This window comes from Copadichromis virginalis, linkage group LG1 (assembly GCF_057382275.1).
Source record: "Copadichromis virginalis isolate Kocher_CV1m ecotype Utaka linkage group LG1, C_Virginalis_male_GT1.1, whole genome shotgun sequence".
NCBI lineage: Eukaryota > Metazoa > Chordata > Actinopteri > Cichliformes > Cichlidae > Copadichromis > Copadichromis virginalis.
In genome coordinates, this window is record NC_140618.1 from 6,471,310 (window position 1) to 6,488,372 (window position 17,063).

The 17,063-nt window shown below is 37.3% G+C and overlaps 1 protein-coding gene across 1 annotated transcript in view; it reads left to right on the forward strand.

Annotated features, from left to right (window-relative positions):
* itfg1 (integrin alpha FG-GAP repeat containing 1) overlaps nucleotides 1-17,063 on the forward strand; it is a 159,464-nt gene that overhangs the window by 22,493 nt on the left and 119,908 nt on the right. Inside the window, exons 7-8 of the mRNA XM_085436741.1 lie at nucleotides 813-865; nucleotides 15,334-15,415. Of these exons, the coding sequence (XP_085292867.1) occupies nucleotides 813-865; nucleotides 15,334-15,415 (135 nt within the window). The remainder of the gene's footprint in view (nucleotides 1-812; nucleotides 866-15,333; nucleotides 15,416-17,063) is intronic.

The following is a 17,063-nucleotide window of genomic DNA, read 5'->3' on the forward strand; positions in this document are numbered from 1 at the left end:
CACACAGGAATGAAAGTAAACGTCCTCTCAAAGAGAAGCACGCAGAAACTGCATTATAAGTGCAGCCTGCAGCCTGAGCTTCAAGAGCAAGTAATATGAGTACAAGTGCAGGTTATAGGATTCCAATAGAGCAAGCTACAGGCATTACCAGGGGTGAAGACTCCAGAAGCTGAGCAAAAATCCATCTGCTTTGAGCAGGAGATTCCACCACTATCCCTTTTCCTTCTCCTTACTTGTTTTTACTTATACTGTTTTAAGAAGCCAATTTATCTTTGTTGCTTTAGGAAACCTACTTAAACTGCATATTGAACAAGCAGTGCCTCTCTATATCAGAGTTGGAGGAAGAAATGTCAAAAATATACAAAAATGAATAAAGATATTAATCATTCCTCTGTGTCAACTGTTGAATGTTAAAATATTTAGACTTTTCTTCTTCTGTATATTTTGGTTTAATTAATTAAGTTGAGCATAAACATGTATTGAGTCCTGTGCGTCATATATTGTGTTGAAGAGTAGATTTAATTTCATGTTTTCAATTTTAGCTGCTGAGAGACAAAATGAAAAAGAGAACTTTTTTTTGGCTACAATAGAGGTCTTCTCAATTTTTTCAGGATTTGTTAACATTGTCCATATCTGTTAAAAGCCTTATTGCAAGAGTATAGTGTACATTTCCAGTTATGTGATTCTCTGTGTTGTAGATCAGCACATTTGATCAGCGCGTCTGCTCCATACTTGATTATAATTGCCAAACAAATTAATGTATCACTTAATGACTTGCACCCTCCCTTCTTCTGTCTTTTTCTTCCTCTCAGATTTATTCCTGACAATGAAAAACGACCGAATGTTTGAGACCTGGATCAACAAGGTAATAAGCTTTTTGAACTTATTTGAGTGTCTTTGAGTCTCTTGCCTATCATTAGTGACTTTTTACAACTCAGACTCTTCTATAATGATCAAAATTGACATTAGTGAAGCATTACAGTCCTCCAGAGTAAAGTAGAGCCCAGCTTGTATTGCATGCATGGTGCTGCTAATAGCCTAAAACCATATTGGCATTTATATAATGTCTGTCTTATGTGGTTAGCCATTTGTAATGTAACAAGTAGGATAAGCACAGTGACCTGAAATGTTGCCTCAAGTCGGCAATCAACTGATTCCATCCACCTTAACCACTACAGCTACAGCAGGCAATGACGCAATTGTAATGAATTTATTTGACAAATTACAACTGGCTGGCTATACATATCACATCTTATCATCTTTTTGTTTTTTGGGGTTTTTTTTCAGTTATGCTGGAAAAGGAAAACAATGGTAGAATTGTTTAAGCTTCTGGCAGTGTAAACTAGTTGGCAACTTACCGTGAAGACACTGCTTGAGTATACAAAACCATCTGCTCAGCTATGATTCAGCTATATGTATTACAAACACTGCAGAGTATTACAAACAAGAAAGCCAGGACTGCTCTCCAGAGCAAACTCTGAGATGACCCCATATCTAAATTACCCCAAACATTCTTTTTTATATTATATTCTGTTAAAAAAAAAATTCAAAATTTAATGTCCGACAGCTTATACACTGACATTGATGATGCCACAGACGTTTACACAATCTCAGTAAAGCAGTTAATATTTTTGCACTTTATTTTCCAGGAGCTTAATAACTTTATTCGTTTTCATTACAGTGCACTAGAGTAAAATATTCATATTGTGTTCATCTATGTTTGGAGCTTTAAACGAGTTAAACTCAATAACCCCTAAAAATCTGTCATATGGTAAACTGTCAGCGATCTGGTTCAGTGGGTCTTGACTGATAGGTTGAGTTCCGAAAGAGGGCAGCAGGTCTCTTCCGAGTAGAACTTAAATGTATAGTTTGAGTTTTTATGAAGAACAGCATAGCTAACTGTGACAATCAAATTAGAACAGAGGTTTTGCTGTAGTCTGTCCTACTTCTTGAAAAGAATAAAGAGATTGGTGATCACTATACAACAGCTATTTAATTTATTGTTACACAACATTTATTCATTTATTTATTGCTAAGATTTGTGTTCAGTCTCAAAGGCATTCAGTTATAAACTAAGAATGTACAGTATGGCCTCAGTTGCAGTCTCACGTCCTGAAGTATAACTACAGGTATTGACAGTGTTGATCCCCTCCTCTGCTTCAGTGTTCATTTCCTTAATGCAACAAATGGATCTGTAGTGCTTTGGTGGGCTTAGGAGTCTAGGATTGTTGGCACTGCTGCAGAACTAGTTAATATTCTGGGAGAGCAAGGAGGGGAGACCATGGCTCTGGGTTTTTGTCAAAGGGGCCTATTTGAAATTCAGCAGGTCGAGGCACAAGCCGAACAGTAGTCTATCTTATCACAGAGAAGGGGAATAGGAGAAAGGACGGGGAGGTAAGGAAGAAGAGGGGAAACGGAGAGAGATTGAAGGATGTGGAAGAGACAGAATGTGTCTGAGGGGAGAGAGACCAAGCAGGAGCAAAACTGTGCAAATAAACTGCCATACCCAAATACCAGTTGGATGTGCGATAGGTGGCAAGAATGCTAATCGGAGAGGATGAAGCAAATGAATTTCAGAGAAAGATCACTTTAAACTTTTGAGGTAGTTCCAAATGATTTTTATAAAACTCTGCAAATGAAGGGTTTTTTTGTTGTTGTTTTTGTCTATTTCATAAACAATATCTTAAAAATATATTAGCTTTTTATTCAGTTGTGAATCTTCAACAGACTGAACCATTTCACTGCAGTTATTACAATGAAAAATATGAAATAGAATCTAAATAGATGCCAGGGCCTACATCCAAATGCAAAACATACATGAGAAAATGAGAAAATGAAATGAATGAAAAATGAATAATTGAGTTTAACAGAAAATTTTAATTCTAGTTTTAAAACAATAGGACACTGAGTGCATTGACCTCAACTATTTTATCCTTCTACAAAAGAACTTCCATAATATCACTAAACACAGTAATATGCAAAGTATAATTTCCTTTAAGACAAAAGTGCTAACAGGCACAATGCAATCATTTTTCAAGAAAATCCAGTATATCACATCACATCTGTTTTTAACCCTGATCAATAACTGGAATTTACAATGACCAAAGATCAGCTACCACATTTTAAAGATACTGTTTTCAGCTCAGTTTTGCTTGTGGAATTGTTTCATTGAAGCACTTTTTAATATACGTTTATCCTTTTTCTGTTCGGTGTATACATGGATACATACGTAGACTATAAACCATAAAACAGATGAATCTATGACTTACACTTTTCAAGGATTAATTTTTAGCCATGAAGAAATAAAAAAAATGTGAAGTACATAGTATTATCAATGTTAAGAACTGAAGAATTTTTAGTGAATCAATAAGTAATTGACACTCACACCAAAACAGTTTTAGTATTTTATAATTCTATTTAATGTTGATCTTGGCATTTATTTTGTAATTTTGCATACTTTGCCTCCTGCCAATCAAGTCATAAGTAGTTCTGCAAAAAGCATGTCTTACAAGCATCTCTAGGTATAGTGGAAAGGATTTGGGAGCAAGACAAAGTGAACCTTGTCAGTGTCTCTGCAGTCTCAGATTATGGATCTCTTGAGCTACTTCTTAGCTACTCTATGAAGAAGTTAAATCCTTTTCTTTGTCTTTTTTTCTTCTTTCTCATTTATTAGCAATGCTTTTTCAATTTTTCTTTTTCTATTTATGAATTTTATTTTGCATCCACTGGCTGCAGCTTTTCAGCCACACTATGATGGAATTTCTTCAAATTTTGGTTGAGTTTATTCACTTGAACTGAGCAGTATTTAGTAGTCAAAGGTGAAGTTCAGCTGTGAACTCAAATAATATGTTTTTAGCCATACCTTATCATTTATTATAATTTATTTGCTAATTATGATTGTGTACAAATAATGGCAAAGTGACATTTTATATGCAAAAGATCAACTTCTCTGTGACTCCAGTTATTTAAAACAACCAGTGTATATGTCCTGCCTCTTTCTTATGTTTTTATGTACGTGCCAAGACACATGAATTTCCAGTGAAAGGGTGTACTCACACTTCCATGTCAGAGCACTCTTGACCCCCAAGTGTCCACTTTGTTTGGCTAAGTGTGATCACTACTAAGTGTTGTGCTCTGGGCTCCTGCAAGAAGCAGGCCCAGGCACAGTTGAGTTGGATGTGGGCACAGTATAAATATAGTGTGATTGTAATGGACATCATGAAATCACTTTTGTTAATTAATTAGCTAGTATGTGAGAGGCCAGTGTGTGTTATTGCTTCCACAGTTAAGCCACATAATGCATAAAATCATGAACCCCCTTATGCTCTACAAGAGTGCTTTTCGTGTGTGTGTGTGTGTGTGTGTGTGTGTGTGTGTGGAGGGGAAGGGAGAGGGTAAGACCAGCCAAGAAAGAGTGTGAAATCCTAAAGACAAAATTAAGCGTATTCAGGCCCAGATATTCAGGCGGTGTAAGTGCATTGTTGGGGGGGCACCGTGCCTTGTGTGAGTACACCCTAATTTAGCTCAGTTGAGCGATACAGACATGAGGTGTTACTTATAGTGCTTTTCCTGTTTTCCTTAGCAGTGTATCATTTTTTTCAGTCACACTGACAAACAAGTCTGTACATCCACACTCTTGAATAATTTCTAAAACAAAAAAGGTTTCTTCGGAAGCATTCCATGGACACACACACACACACACACACACACACACACACACACACACACTTGTGCAAATCTACACAAACACAGAAGACCAAGCCATTTCCCAGCATCCTTAGAGCATTAGACCTCTGTTAATCCCATCGTGGTTTTCGGTTCAATGCGGCTGCATCTATCGGTCATAGGCCAGCACGCTCCTCTTTCTCCAGCACTCTGTTTTAATTACTTTTCTATGTTTTCTCTTCCCCTAAGTCTCCTTCCATCTTTCCTCTTTCCCCTGTTTTTGTGTGATTACACAAGAGAAGGCAGTCACAGAGGGGGAAATAAAATCAACAAGCTCCAAAGAGATGAGTGAAGAGAGGTGTTTTCATTGGCTGCCAAATAGAGCCAAGTGCTTTAAAAGGTCAGTTCTTTAACGGCTGATATAATAATTTAGTTCACTGGTCAGTGAGAAGCTGTTTTTATCCCCAGTCACACACTTACACAGATTAGCACATGCATATAAATAAACTACTGCTTGCCATCAAAGCAAGTCAGTGTTTTTATATTGAGGCTTGCGCTTTCAGTTTTTAATGGTAAACACCTTTCAGATCAGCTTGCTTGCTTTTCACCAGGATATCAGAAAGGTAGGCAAAATGAAAAATTCTTTATAATAAGAAGAAAATGAATGTCATTTCGAAGAGTTCTGCTTGAAATTTGGTCCTTTGAGCAACAGAAGAAGTCAAATGTGGACCCATTTGATGAGATTTATTGGCTATTCACGACATCCATTTTTTTAAAAGTCTCCCCCATATGTGTATCATCATTCCAAATAAGTAGTATTAGATTTCTTTGGCTCTCTTCCACAGCACGTCTTTTATCCTGTCTTCCTTCTCTCACCCCAACCGGTCACAGCAGATGGCCCAGCCCCTCCCTGAGCCTGGTCCTGCTGGAGGTTTCTTCCTGTTAAAAGGGAGTTTTCCTTCCCACTGTCGCCAAAAACGCTTGCTCGTATTAATGTTGGGGATCATATAATTGATGGGATTTTCTCTGTTTTCTTTGTATTATTGTAGGGTCTTTACCTTACAATATAAAATCACCTTGAGGCAACTGTTGTTGTGGTTTTGTGCTGTATAGATTAGAATTAGATTTGCTGCAGTCTTACACACAAACAAGTTGTGATCAAAAGCTTCCTGGAATAATCCCATTACAATAAAATAAATGAATAAAAACAAACACATGTGATTTAAATTTGATCGATCTCCCTTACTGCATCCCCAGACAGTGTTCTATATCCACAGTTTCGCATGCATTTCTCAAACTGGCACAGAGGGCAAAGCAAGTTCTCTAACAAACTGACCTGACTTTTGTATGGAGGCTCATGACTGGTAATGGAAGGTGGATTTCTGTCTAGGACAGAATAGGTTATAGCAATTTTAGTAGAGAAGTCAACAGCTTGAATTTGTCCTGTAAATTCATCCCCAGACTTCATATTGACAACAGGGGATCGGAGAGAGAAGTTAACAATGGCACGTCGTCATGAGCACAGAGCACATTGGAAACAGTATTTGGCCAAACCAATATCGCTTTGCTCACCACCTGCCCCATTCTTCAGATTTGCCTCCCTGCAACTCATCTTTTTCAGGAAAATCACAATCATGTTAAAAGGTTATGTTGTCACATTACAGATATGGCGAAATAACTGGTACATTTCTGAGGTGAGTGAGCAAGAATTAACTGGAAGCTATATAAAGACCCACTAGAAGATGGCCTTAAGGGGCTTTTGTGATTTTGAGTTTACTACCACGAGTTTACTCATGGTAGGGATGCACTGATCCAATATTTGGATTGAGATCAGTTTGATCCTGACTCAATAATTTGGCCCTGATATTGGTATAATATCTTGTATCCTTGGCTGTAATTTTACTATAAATACCAGTAAAATTGTTTTTTAAGCCTTACAGATTACAAGTTACAAAAGCAACATTTAATAAGTTAAAGTCAAATACGTATTTTTCGGACCATAAGGTGCACGGGATTATAAGGCACATTAAGCGAAACAAAGCAGTCAGATAAATCAAACTTTATTCAACTCATTCTTGCTTCCTCCACGTCTGTACCATTGACTCATTAATGCTATATTCTATCACAGCTGCTCTATTCCCATGTTGTTGCACTATATTAATGACTAACCTTCTATTGTGGATGGATTATCTCAGTTGTCCTTCTGACTGAAATTTGGTCCATTTACAGCATCCTGCCATGTGATTGCATTTGTCTCTAACCATCAGGAACCTTCACGTTAACTTTTATCGAGTGGGAAAGTGTTAGCGTTCATCCTCCAGCTTCACTGTTTGTTATGCCAGCGGTCCCCAACCCCCAGGCCTCGGAGTCGTTTGGTACCGGGCCGCGAGAGTTGAGGCTCAGGTGTGAAATGTATGGTTTTCAGGGTTTTTATCGTTATTTTGTCATCGTTTTTATCGTTAACTTGGTTTTCCTGGGTCTTTTCACGTGTGTTATGAATAAATCTTCTTTTTATCGGTACCGGTACTAGTTTTATTTTGTTGTATTTATCCGCGACACCTTAAAGGCCGGTCCGTGAAAATATTGTTGGGCATAAACCGGTCCGTGGCGCAAAAAAGGTTGGGGACCGCTGTGTTATGCTAACATAGCTGTGTTGCTAGCGATCACGTAGCTCATCATTATATACCACCTAGCCCAACTTCAGTAACCTTACACACGTCACTGCTGTTTAGTTTCCTGTCTTCATTTATGTTGGAAGTGATAGCAGAGCTGTACGTTTGAATTTTTTCAGAAATCTCTCAGTCAGAACATGCTATATCATGCTTAGGTAACTAGCAAAACTAGCGAGCTAACTTCCTGCTAACTTCTAACTCCGTTAAATGTAATAAATTTCATGGATGCCTGGATGTTAAACTTCATAGTTACACCTGATAAAGCAGCAATGCTGATCGTTTTATTAAAGATGAAAGAATTTAGACCGTTTATAACTCTCAGTGATGCTGCAGTGTTCGTTTGACTTTGGGACCTGAAGCGAACGGAGTTTAGGACCCAGATTACTCCCAGATTTACAAGCACCTTAGTCCGACAAATACGGTAATAACGACGGCCGGCTTCCATGTTCTATAAAAAAAAAAGAGCTTTGTAGGGTATCTGACGGACAAACACCAAACCAGTTCCACATCACTGAAGTGGCACCATTTTTACAAACCAATTCTGGTTCATGCGTTTCACTCAACGATCCGCTTTCTCCCTTCTCGTTCTCCGTTACCGCCATGCTTTTTTGGCCATGTGCGTATGAAAACAAAGGCACTGCGCATGCGCGTTTTACCCATATATTATCGCGATATTTCATTTTCTTATCGTTGCCTAACATTGTACCGGTATTACCGTGAACGGTATAATATGGCCCAGCCCTAATTGGATTCATACTCTGTATCAGTATTGTAAAAGAGCTGTATAAATCTGGATTCCTGCATCACTAGTTGCTGGGATTTTGGAACTTGATGATACCTTGCACAAGCTGATCCAGGCCTCCCTTGTTTTTAGCTCAAAAAGCACCAGCACAGTAACACTTCATGCATACACATCTTTTCCATTAGCATTTGAGTTACTTATACACAATACTGGTTAAGTGGTGTTTTTAGACACTTTGACCCATCTCCCTTAGTTTTCTAAGATAGACTTGGTCCCTGTTCCCTTCTGTTATTTTCTTTTTTGTTGTTTTGTTTTTTGTTTTTTTGCATAGCACAGCATCTCTTAGTGCATTAGCTGGGCATATGTGATTGTGCTCTTTGCCTATGAGTGGGTGTGAGTGACAGAAACGTGTTGAAGGTAATGTCAACAGAAATAAGGAACAATAACAAAAATTTATCCTTTTATCTTCACAAATCAGTCAGTTTACACCAGAGGAGGAGCCAGACATTTGAAACACCCGGGGCTTAGCCCTAAAGGGTAGTATGCATGTGGGATTTTTTTTTTTTTTTTTTTTGAGGGGGGGGGGGGTGTAGAAATGACTGAAAGATTAATAGGCTCTGTTTTGAGTTTTGTTCAAAAAAGAATGACTTCATATAGGGAAATATATATATCACACATGCAGGACACCTTAAACTAGTTTTTTAATTGAGCAGCAAGACAGAACGAAGTCGGGGCTGTATCAAGACACAGGGACTAAACCCCAATTCAACCAGACCCAGAACTGATCCAGAATTAAAACAGGACTACAACAGTTCAAAAGCAGGATTACTGAGGACTTAACCAAGACATAACCACAATCAGAACTAGATGATAGTAGCACTAAAAATCATCATAGACCTGCACTACACTTATTTATTTAATTCTACCAAAGTACACTATTTAGATTGAGAAAAGTTTATATAATTATTTAGCCTTGTTGTGCAAACAAGCCTGCAGAACTTAATAAATATAGAATTTGAAAAATAGCAAACCTAAAAAGAAACACTAGGTACGAGATACATGAGTACCTATGATACAGTGATACTTTTAGTAAGCAACCATTTGACTAACATGTGTGTCTCACCTGCTCTTGTTCCATCTGTCCTCATTCTCCTCTCTCTCCCTCTCTGCTCCTCTCTCTCCCTCTTTGTGCTGACAATCATCAAATATACAGTTGAAACCAGATATTTACAAACTCTTCAGATCAAAACACAAACACTTTTTTAATTGTAACATCAAATCAGACTAAATGTTTATTTTTTTAGATTGATAAATATAAAAACATATTTGTTAACTTTAAGAGTAAAGAGAGAAACTGTCTGTGTTTTTTAATTGCAAATGGCACCAAATTGTATTCAAATTGAGCCACACTTATGGAGCTCCACGATTCTTTTCCTGGTGTTTTGGTTGACATCTCTTGATTTTCCCATGTCACAGAAACAGGCTCTGTGTTTTGCCTTATATGCATCCACAGCTGTGCCACCAATTTACTCACATGGACTCTACTAACCTATCAGAAGCTTCTTCAGCTCAGAATGGAATCGTCTGGAGTTTTCTTATTAATTAACAATAAACTTAGTGTACATGTACTCCTAAATTTAATGAAAGTGATAAAAAATAGACAGCTCTGTCTCTCTTTATTCTGACATTTAACTAATTCAAAAGATATTTCAATATTTATCTAAAACAAAAGTTTACTCTAAATTGATGTTGTACAGTAAAAATGTTTTATGTTTTCTCCCTAAAGTGTATGTAAATATCTGGTTACAAATGTGAATATCCTGCTGTGTACTGAAATCCCTCTTGTTTTGCATAGAAATATACTGAACAACATACAAAGCATAATATATAAAATAACATTTACCTGAGTTTTTTCTTTGAAAGAACCCTCTAATGTCCATTCTTATATTTCAGTACATAACTGAAACCGAATTAGTCGGGGAGGGTAAGAACTGAAAATATGAAATAAACACACGTAAGCTAAGACTCTCTAAAAAATAGCATTTGTTCGGCTTTTCATTTCGCCATTTGTTGATTCACTTGAAGAGCAAGTAAAATAATATTGGTCAAGTGATCAGTTTCATATCAATCTTTCGTGATGCACCGTCATATTTACATTATTTGTACGGTACGAATGATTTGCTCTGGTACCTGCTCAAACTTAAGCTCTCCTTAGTATGGCTGGCTCCGTCTCTCCAACAGCGCACTCACTGGCAGCAGCTCCCCCCGCCCCCTCGCTCAGTCGCTTAGTGCCTGAGCTTGGATCATACCAATATCAGGGGGGGATTCACGCACAGTCGTAAATTCCCACAGTGTGCACTATGTGCTTCGAATATTGTGTGTACTTTTTGTTTTATACAGTTGTCAGCCAGGCATCTAACTATGAAAAAATTACACTCCAAAATACCCCGGGCTTCTGACAAAACAACCCGGGCTTAAGCCCCGTAAGCCACCCCCACGCTCCGCCCCTGGTTTACACACACATGAATGCAAAATCAATACTAGTCAGTCACACTATTAAAATGTTTCATGTCAATGCCTAGAGAGTTAACGGACCACTTCCACATTCCTAATTGTGGATTGATTCTAATTTTGTAAGCAAATTGACAGAATATTCAAGTTGAATGAGTTTAAATATCAATTACTTTGTACATTTTCAAATGTCAGCATGACAGAATTTTTTTTTTTGTTCCCTGTAACTTCTTATAAATCATAGAAAAACACTTCAAAGTGCACTTGTGCTTTGCAGTCTTTCCCTAGAACAGGGGTGCTCACACTTTTTCCGCATGTGAGCTACTTATAAAATGACCAAGTCAAAATGATCTACCCACTACAAAAATCCAAAACATATACTTATAAAGAATCCTCAATATATTTATAAATATCTACAATGTATATACATGCATAACCGCAATATCCAATATTTCACAACACAATTAACTATGTAAATTTTTTGTCATTACCTGAGTTTACTCTGATGACTTGCACTGAATTGAATCAGCCAGGGATGCATAGTCCGGACAGTAGCTGCTGACGGCCAGGTTTAAGAGAAAAAACCGAGAGCTAAAAATTGGAGTTAACTCGCTGACTAGCTTGTCAGTTTTACTACACTTCGCGCCGCTGTTTGCGCATGCGCAGCGACCTAAGCGTCAGAAAAAATCTGATGTCATCTGACTGGCTTCCCTGTATCAATCAAGTGACGGGATGGATGATAGGCTGGCATCTATTTTTTTTAATGCCATGCGATCTACCAATACTACCTTTGCGATCGACTGGTCGATCGCGATCGACGTATTGAGCACCCCTGCCCTAGAAGATTTGTTTGTACAGTCAGTACACAGTAGTTACAAAAGTAGTAATTCTTTCAAATGGAAACAAATAGGTTTGGGAAACGCATGAATCTGCACTTTCTACTGTTAGTGATAGTTTAAACCTTTTTGCCAAAGTACCTCTTGGTGCATTTAAATCACCAGGCTAAGTACTTCTACATTTGTGCCTTGTCAGGACTGAAAGCATCAAACATGATGCAAAGAATTAACCTTTCAGTGCACAATTTATGTATCGTAAATAATTTAAATTGAATCTAATATTGGCCTTTTACTGAAGGCTTATTGCACCAAAATACCCTAAAATAGCACAGAACAACATACCTGCATGTTTTTCATTGCAGCATTGGGTGAGTAAGTGTTGACTTGAAGGCTCTGTAACCCTACTGGAAATAAATATTGCAATAACATTATCATTTTTAGGGTTTCACTTGCAGTCAGCAGTATTTAAGAAATGCATGATTAGCAAAGGGAGAAAACCAAACAAATGAATCCCACATTGCTTCAAGAAATAATCTTTCAGTTTGCTTTAAAAGCAAATCTGGCAAGACGTGTATATATTTAAATGCAGAACAAAAACTTCCTGAAGTAATTATTAATTTTACAAGTTTTTATATTTTAGTTTTAAAAGACAAATATTAGTATATGTTATCTAACTACTGAGGTTATTAACTCAAAACGAAGTGATTTCTTTACCCAGTAAAAATGAAACCGATAATTGGAATTTGAGTTGGACCTTTAGGGCTCAACTAGCCAACTCTGTCAGACTGTTATGTTCCACTTCTTTATGACGCAATCAAGTCATGCAAAAGCCCCATTTAGATGTCAAAATATTGAAGTACTAACTAACCTAAAGGGAACTTCAGACTGAACAGTCATAAGTCTTACTAAGCAATCATGTTGGCAGCACTACTCATTAGTCTCCTAATCTTAATGTCTCAGAGTGGAGTGGGGGACCATGGCTATGAAGCTGCCATTAAGTTGATCAAGTAGGTACTTTCTATCATACTTTTCTGGAAGCATTAAACCCATGACAATTCCCCGAGATAAAAAACAGTCTTTGGCATTTCAGAAATGCCCTCTCTCAGGAAGAAAAAAATACTTTTTTAGCACTGCCTACTCTATCTCTCCAGGACCTGCACAAACTGAACTGTATCACCACAATTAAATAGGTTGCCTTCTCACAAAAAGTCGTCTTACATGTGTCAGGAGAAAATTAGGAAGTTAATGATTAATTAGTTTCATCTAACTGCCTCACTTTCAGGGACCTATTGTTCATTCTGGCACACTGTCACAATGTCATGGCTTTTTGGGACACTTGAGTATAACAGAAGAAAGGTGTTTTATAGTCCAGCAATAAAAAAATAAATAAATAAAGAACTCACTGAGTCTGAGTCATGACTTTCCTCTTTCCCAAACCTATCTACTTTTACACGTAGAGCAATTTTCGAGTCCCCCATTATACTCATAGCTGGATCCATTACCTTTGCTGTTACCAGGGCACAAATATCATGATATAAATTTTCAGATGTGGTGAATTCACCGGGCTTATGAAGGCTTGCTTTGCAGCAGCTGTCTGGTCCACGGTACCTATGGCGATGTTATTCAGGGCCTAAGCTGCCTGAAAATGGATGGAGGGGCAGTCAGACTATGCCAGCAAACTAACAAACCTTGGGATGAGCCTGGCAGCGATGATGCTGTCAGTAGACGCATGCTTTTCCCTGGAGTGCAGCTTTCTGGCTGCTTGTGTTGTCTGCAGCTGCTGATGTAGAATTCCAACTGTTAAAACAGACCAGGAGATTGTACACTGGGATCTTTGTCTCGGCTTTTCCAGGAGGCTTTGGGCAATAATCATTTCGAGGATCTGATTATTTTTCACCTTTCCCATTGATATCTTTCTTGTTATTTTTTAACTGGCCAACTTGATCTCGGCTCTCTTGGCAGTAGATTCCACTTTAAAAAATCAGATATGTTTTCTATTTGCATATATTGGGATAACCAAAACAGCCAAAAACTTTAGGAGGAAAAAATCATGTAAATTTGCTCAAAATCAACTTCAAGGTAATCTTCTCCTGCATTCCTGGACCATTTTCATTACAGCTGGGATTTTCAGATTACACCCTGGAAGTTCAATTACACTGCTTTCACTTTGGACCACAGTAACTTTTGAATAGGCACTGCTAGTGTTCTTGCCAAATATGCTTGGAACTGGAATTTAATCAGTTAATGCTATTTTATGACCATTCTGCAAACAGCTGACAGTAGAAAAGAATACAGTAATTTTATGTCCGTCTGTGCGTTCTAATTAGAAAGCCTTAAATATTTCACAGCCGTGAGTTTTCTTTGGAAAATATTTTGTTCAAACCGGTGCTTCCGTCTGCATGAAATATTCAAGCAATCTTGTGGTGTAGTGGAATTTCTATCTACATAGAAATCAATATCATACAGAGTGTACTGGATTGCAATGTAGGTAGAAAATGTGCTGCAAGTGTTGTTACACAGTTTTATTTAAATGACATTTTGGAGTTTATAGTTAATAATTTGCAGTAATAGTGTTGCATTAACCTTTGGTTTCCTTCACCGTAGCTTTGTCTTGATAGTTTACCCACTTGTTTTGCTACATCTCATGCCCAGCACCATTAAGTGAAATTTATATTTTGATTCTAGTCGTGTTGTTATAATAGTTTTCACATCATTATAACTATTAAATTACTGTTGTGCAGTTGCTAATTTGTGGTTTGCCATTTGTCTGATTCCTTTGTCCTCTCATTGTTATTGAGTCTATTATCACTCAGCTTTAGTAAAACACAATAATTTATAGATGTATAACACACCCCTCATGTCATAGTTTATTCATTTCAACAATTATTGGCTTGTGCATAGAACAACATTTGACCACACATATACACACCCACACATTATATACTTATATATAATAATGTATAGATTGTGTTCTCTGACTCAACTATTGTACCTCCCTCACCTTCTCTTCCTATCTTTCTTACTCTGTCACTTTCTCATAAATCAGTAATGTTGTTATCGGCAGGCTCACAGACTCACATGTGTTCTTAGGCAAAGGCACCCACACATACAAATCTTTTTTTCCCCCCACTGATATACTTAAACCCTTGCCTTTTTTCCTTGCCCTATGTAAAGGGCACCACTTACCCAATAGGTTTGCTAAATTTCAGAACTCTCACAGCCACTGTTTTCTCTAAATCCACAAACCAGCAATGTAAAATGCAATAAGGTGCAGTGTCATATTAAAATGAACAATTACTCTCCGGGGTGGGGGGCTTATCTTCAACGGATGAAATATTAATATAAAAAGTGGCATTTTGCTGTAGTATTTAAAATTAAAATGTAATACATAAATATTAAATAATCCAGAATGGAGACAATTGCCGGTTGCTTTACCGTATATTAGTTGAACTCATCATGAATGTGGTTTGTCTTCTTTTCTGCTTAATGCAATGATTTAAAAATAAATACATAAATAAATAATAATAATAATAATAAAATCTTACAAAAACACTGGTTGTGAATGCTAACTATTTAAAAATTTTCAGTTATTCCACGAAGCATATTTTGGCCTGTAATTCAAGAATTTATAAACCAATCATGTTTTTATCTTGTTTTTGTTTCATTTAATCAAACATTTCTAATAAGATTAAAACGAAGTTTTTGCTTGATAAGCGTTATGCATATATTTTGAAATTTTACTGAGTGCATGAACAAGAGCAAGCTTTTTACTTTTTGCTTTCCAGAAACATTACAGCTTTTTATGGTACACGCGAGGGGTAAACTGGACTTGTCTTTTATTGCTGGATCTCTGACTAAACATTTGAGTTGTTCTTTATGTTTTTTCTGTCCATTTGTCATCTATCAGGACGGGAACTTCACCAAGACTGACGTCATGTCAAAGCCAAACGAAACCACAATTATTGGGCAGTCTTCCTTTGTGGACTTTGGTGAGAATTATAAAGATTTTTCATTTGCTTGTTTGCTGTGTTTTTGTGTAAATGTGATACAGTTATCGGTTTGAAACCTAGCACTGGGATATACTTTCAGTAGCAGGGCCATATGAACAGAGCCAAAATGGAGCAAAACAAAAATCGAAGAAGACAATGTGTAATGACAATATGTGCAGTCAAGGTGCATAAAAGTTCCCAACATTTAGTCACTGTGTGGACGAGGCTGGATTGTACTGAAATTTGTCCTGGTGTGTGTCTGTTACATCCCTTCCTTTCCTCCTGAAGTCCTGAAAGCTCTTTCTGCATTGATGCTTCAAAGGCTATCAAACAGGACTATGTTGTGTTTTGAGGTTTGACAGTTTCACTGTCTGTTTCCAAATACTTACAGCCCAGATATGCTCATTCCTTAACTGGCAGGCTAATCTCATCCATGCACAGTGGCAGGCACACACTACAATATAAAACTCTATTATACACACTCATAATCCCATAGCCAGATTTTTGTGGACATCTTATCCCTTCAAACAATCTTGGCCAGCGCTATTCATTGTTCAGATGAGCTTTACATTTATCCGCTGCAAATCTCTGCTGGCTCGCTAATCTCCAGGCTGCAGCCTGCATGCCACAAAGTTGGCTGGTCATCTTGACAGTGCTGTCACCTCAGTTAGGGCAGCATTGTCTTTTGGTGCCTTCTTGTGCTTGTTTTTAAAAGTAAGTAACCGTTTCATTTACCAGTCTGATGATGTACAAAGTAAAATGAAAGGGAAAGCACCGTAGTTTTCGGGTCATAAGCCGCTACTTTTTTCCCACACTGTGAACACTGCGGCTTATACTGACGTGCAGCTAATGCATTTTTTTTTTCATGCGGCCAAAAACATTTTGCCTGGTAACAGTAGACCAATAAAATTGATAAGTAGTATATATACGGTATATATTTTTACCGGTTGTTAAGAGACATTGTAATGTTGTTTGTGCACTGTTCCGTAAAAAAAACATAAGCAACGTAATTTGTGTGTTACTGATACATACGTATATTTAAAGGTAGCCGTGTTACAGGCGCTGTTTGCGGAAAAAAGCATTTGCAGTATGTATTTTTGTATGTTTATGTTACCATGTTTATGTTACCTTACGGATTAAATTAAACGTTAAAAATCCTCACGTGTAATATTTCTGTGTAAATATCTCAGATTACAAGTGAAATGCATACGGCTTAAAATCCGGTGCGGCCTGTACAAGTACAAAATTGATTTTCTTTCTAAAATTAGAGCATGCGGCTTTTAATCAGGTGCGCTCTGTAGTCTGAGTATTACAGTATGTGAATGATTGCTCAAATAGAGAAGAGTCAAAGTTATCAAGCTGGCTCATTTGAAAGCAATACTACAAAACTGATATAGAAACATCTGATCGAACTGAACATCTTAAATATTGTTTAGTCTTAACATTAGTGTGGGATTATTTGAGCACCAGTAACTGTAATTTAACACTTGTGAAGTGTTTCGGTCCTTGGCTCATTATATACTCTGTCTCAATGTCAGATTCTCTTGAAGCATGGAGTTTTGTTTGGATGAATCTCAAATTGATTTTGATTTGACTCCAATAACACTAACTCACTCACTCCAATGTGCCAATCTATTTTGAACCTGCA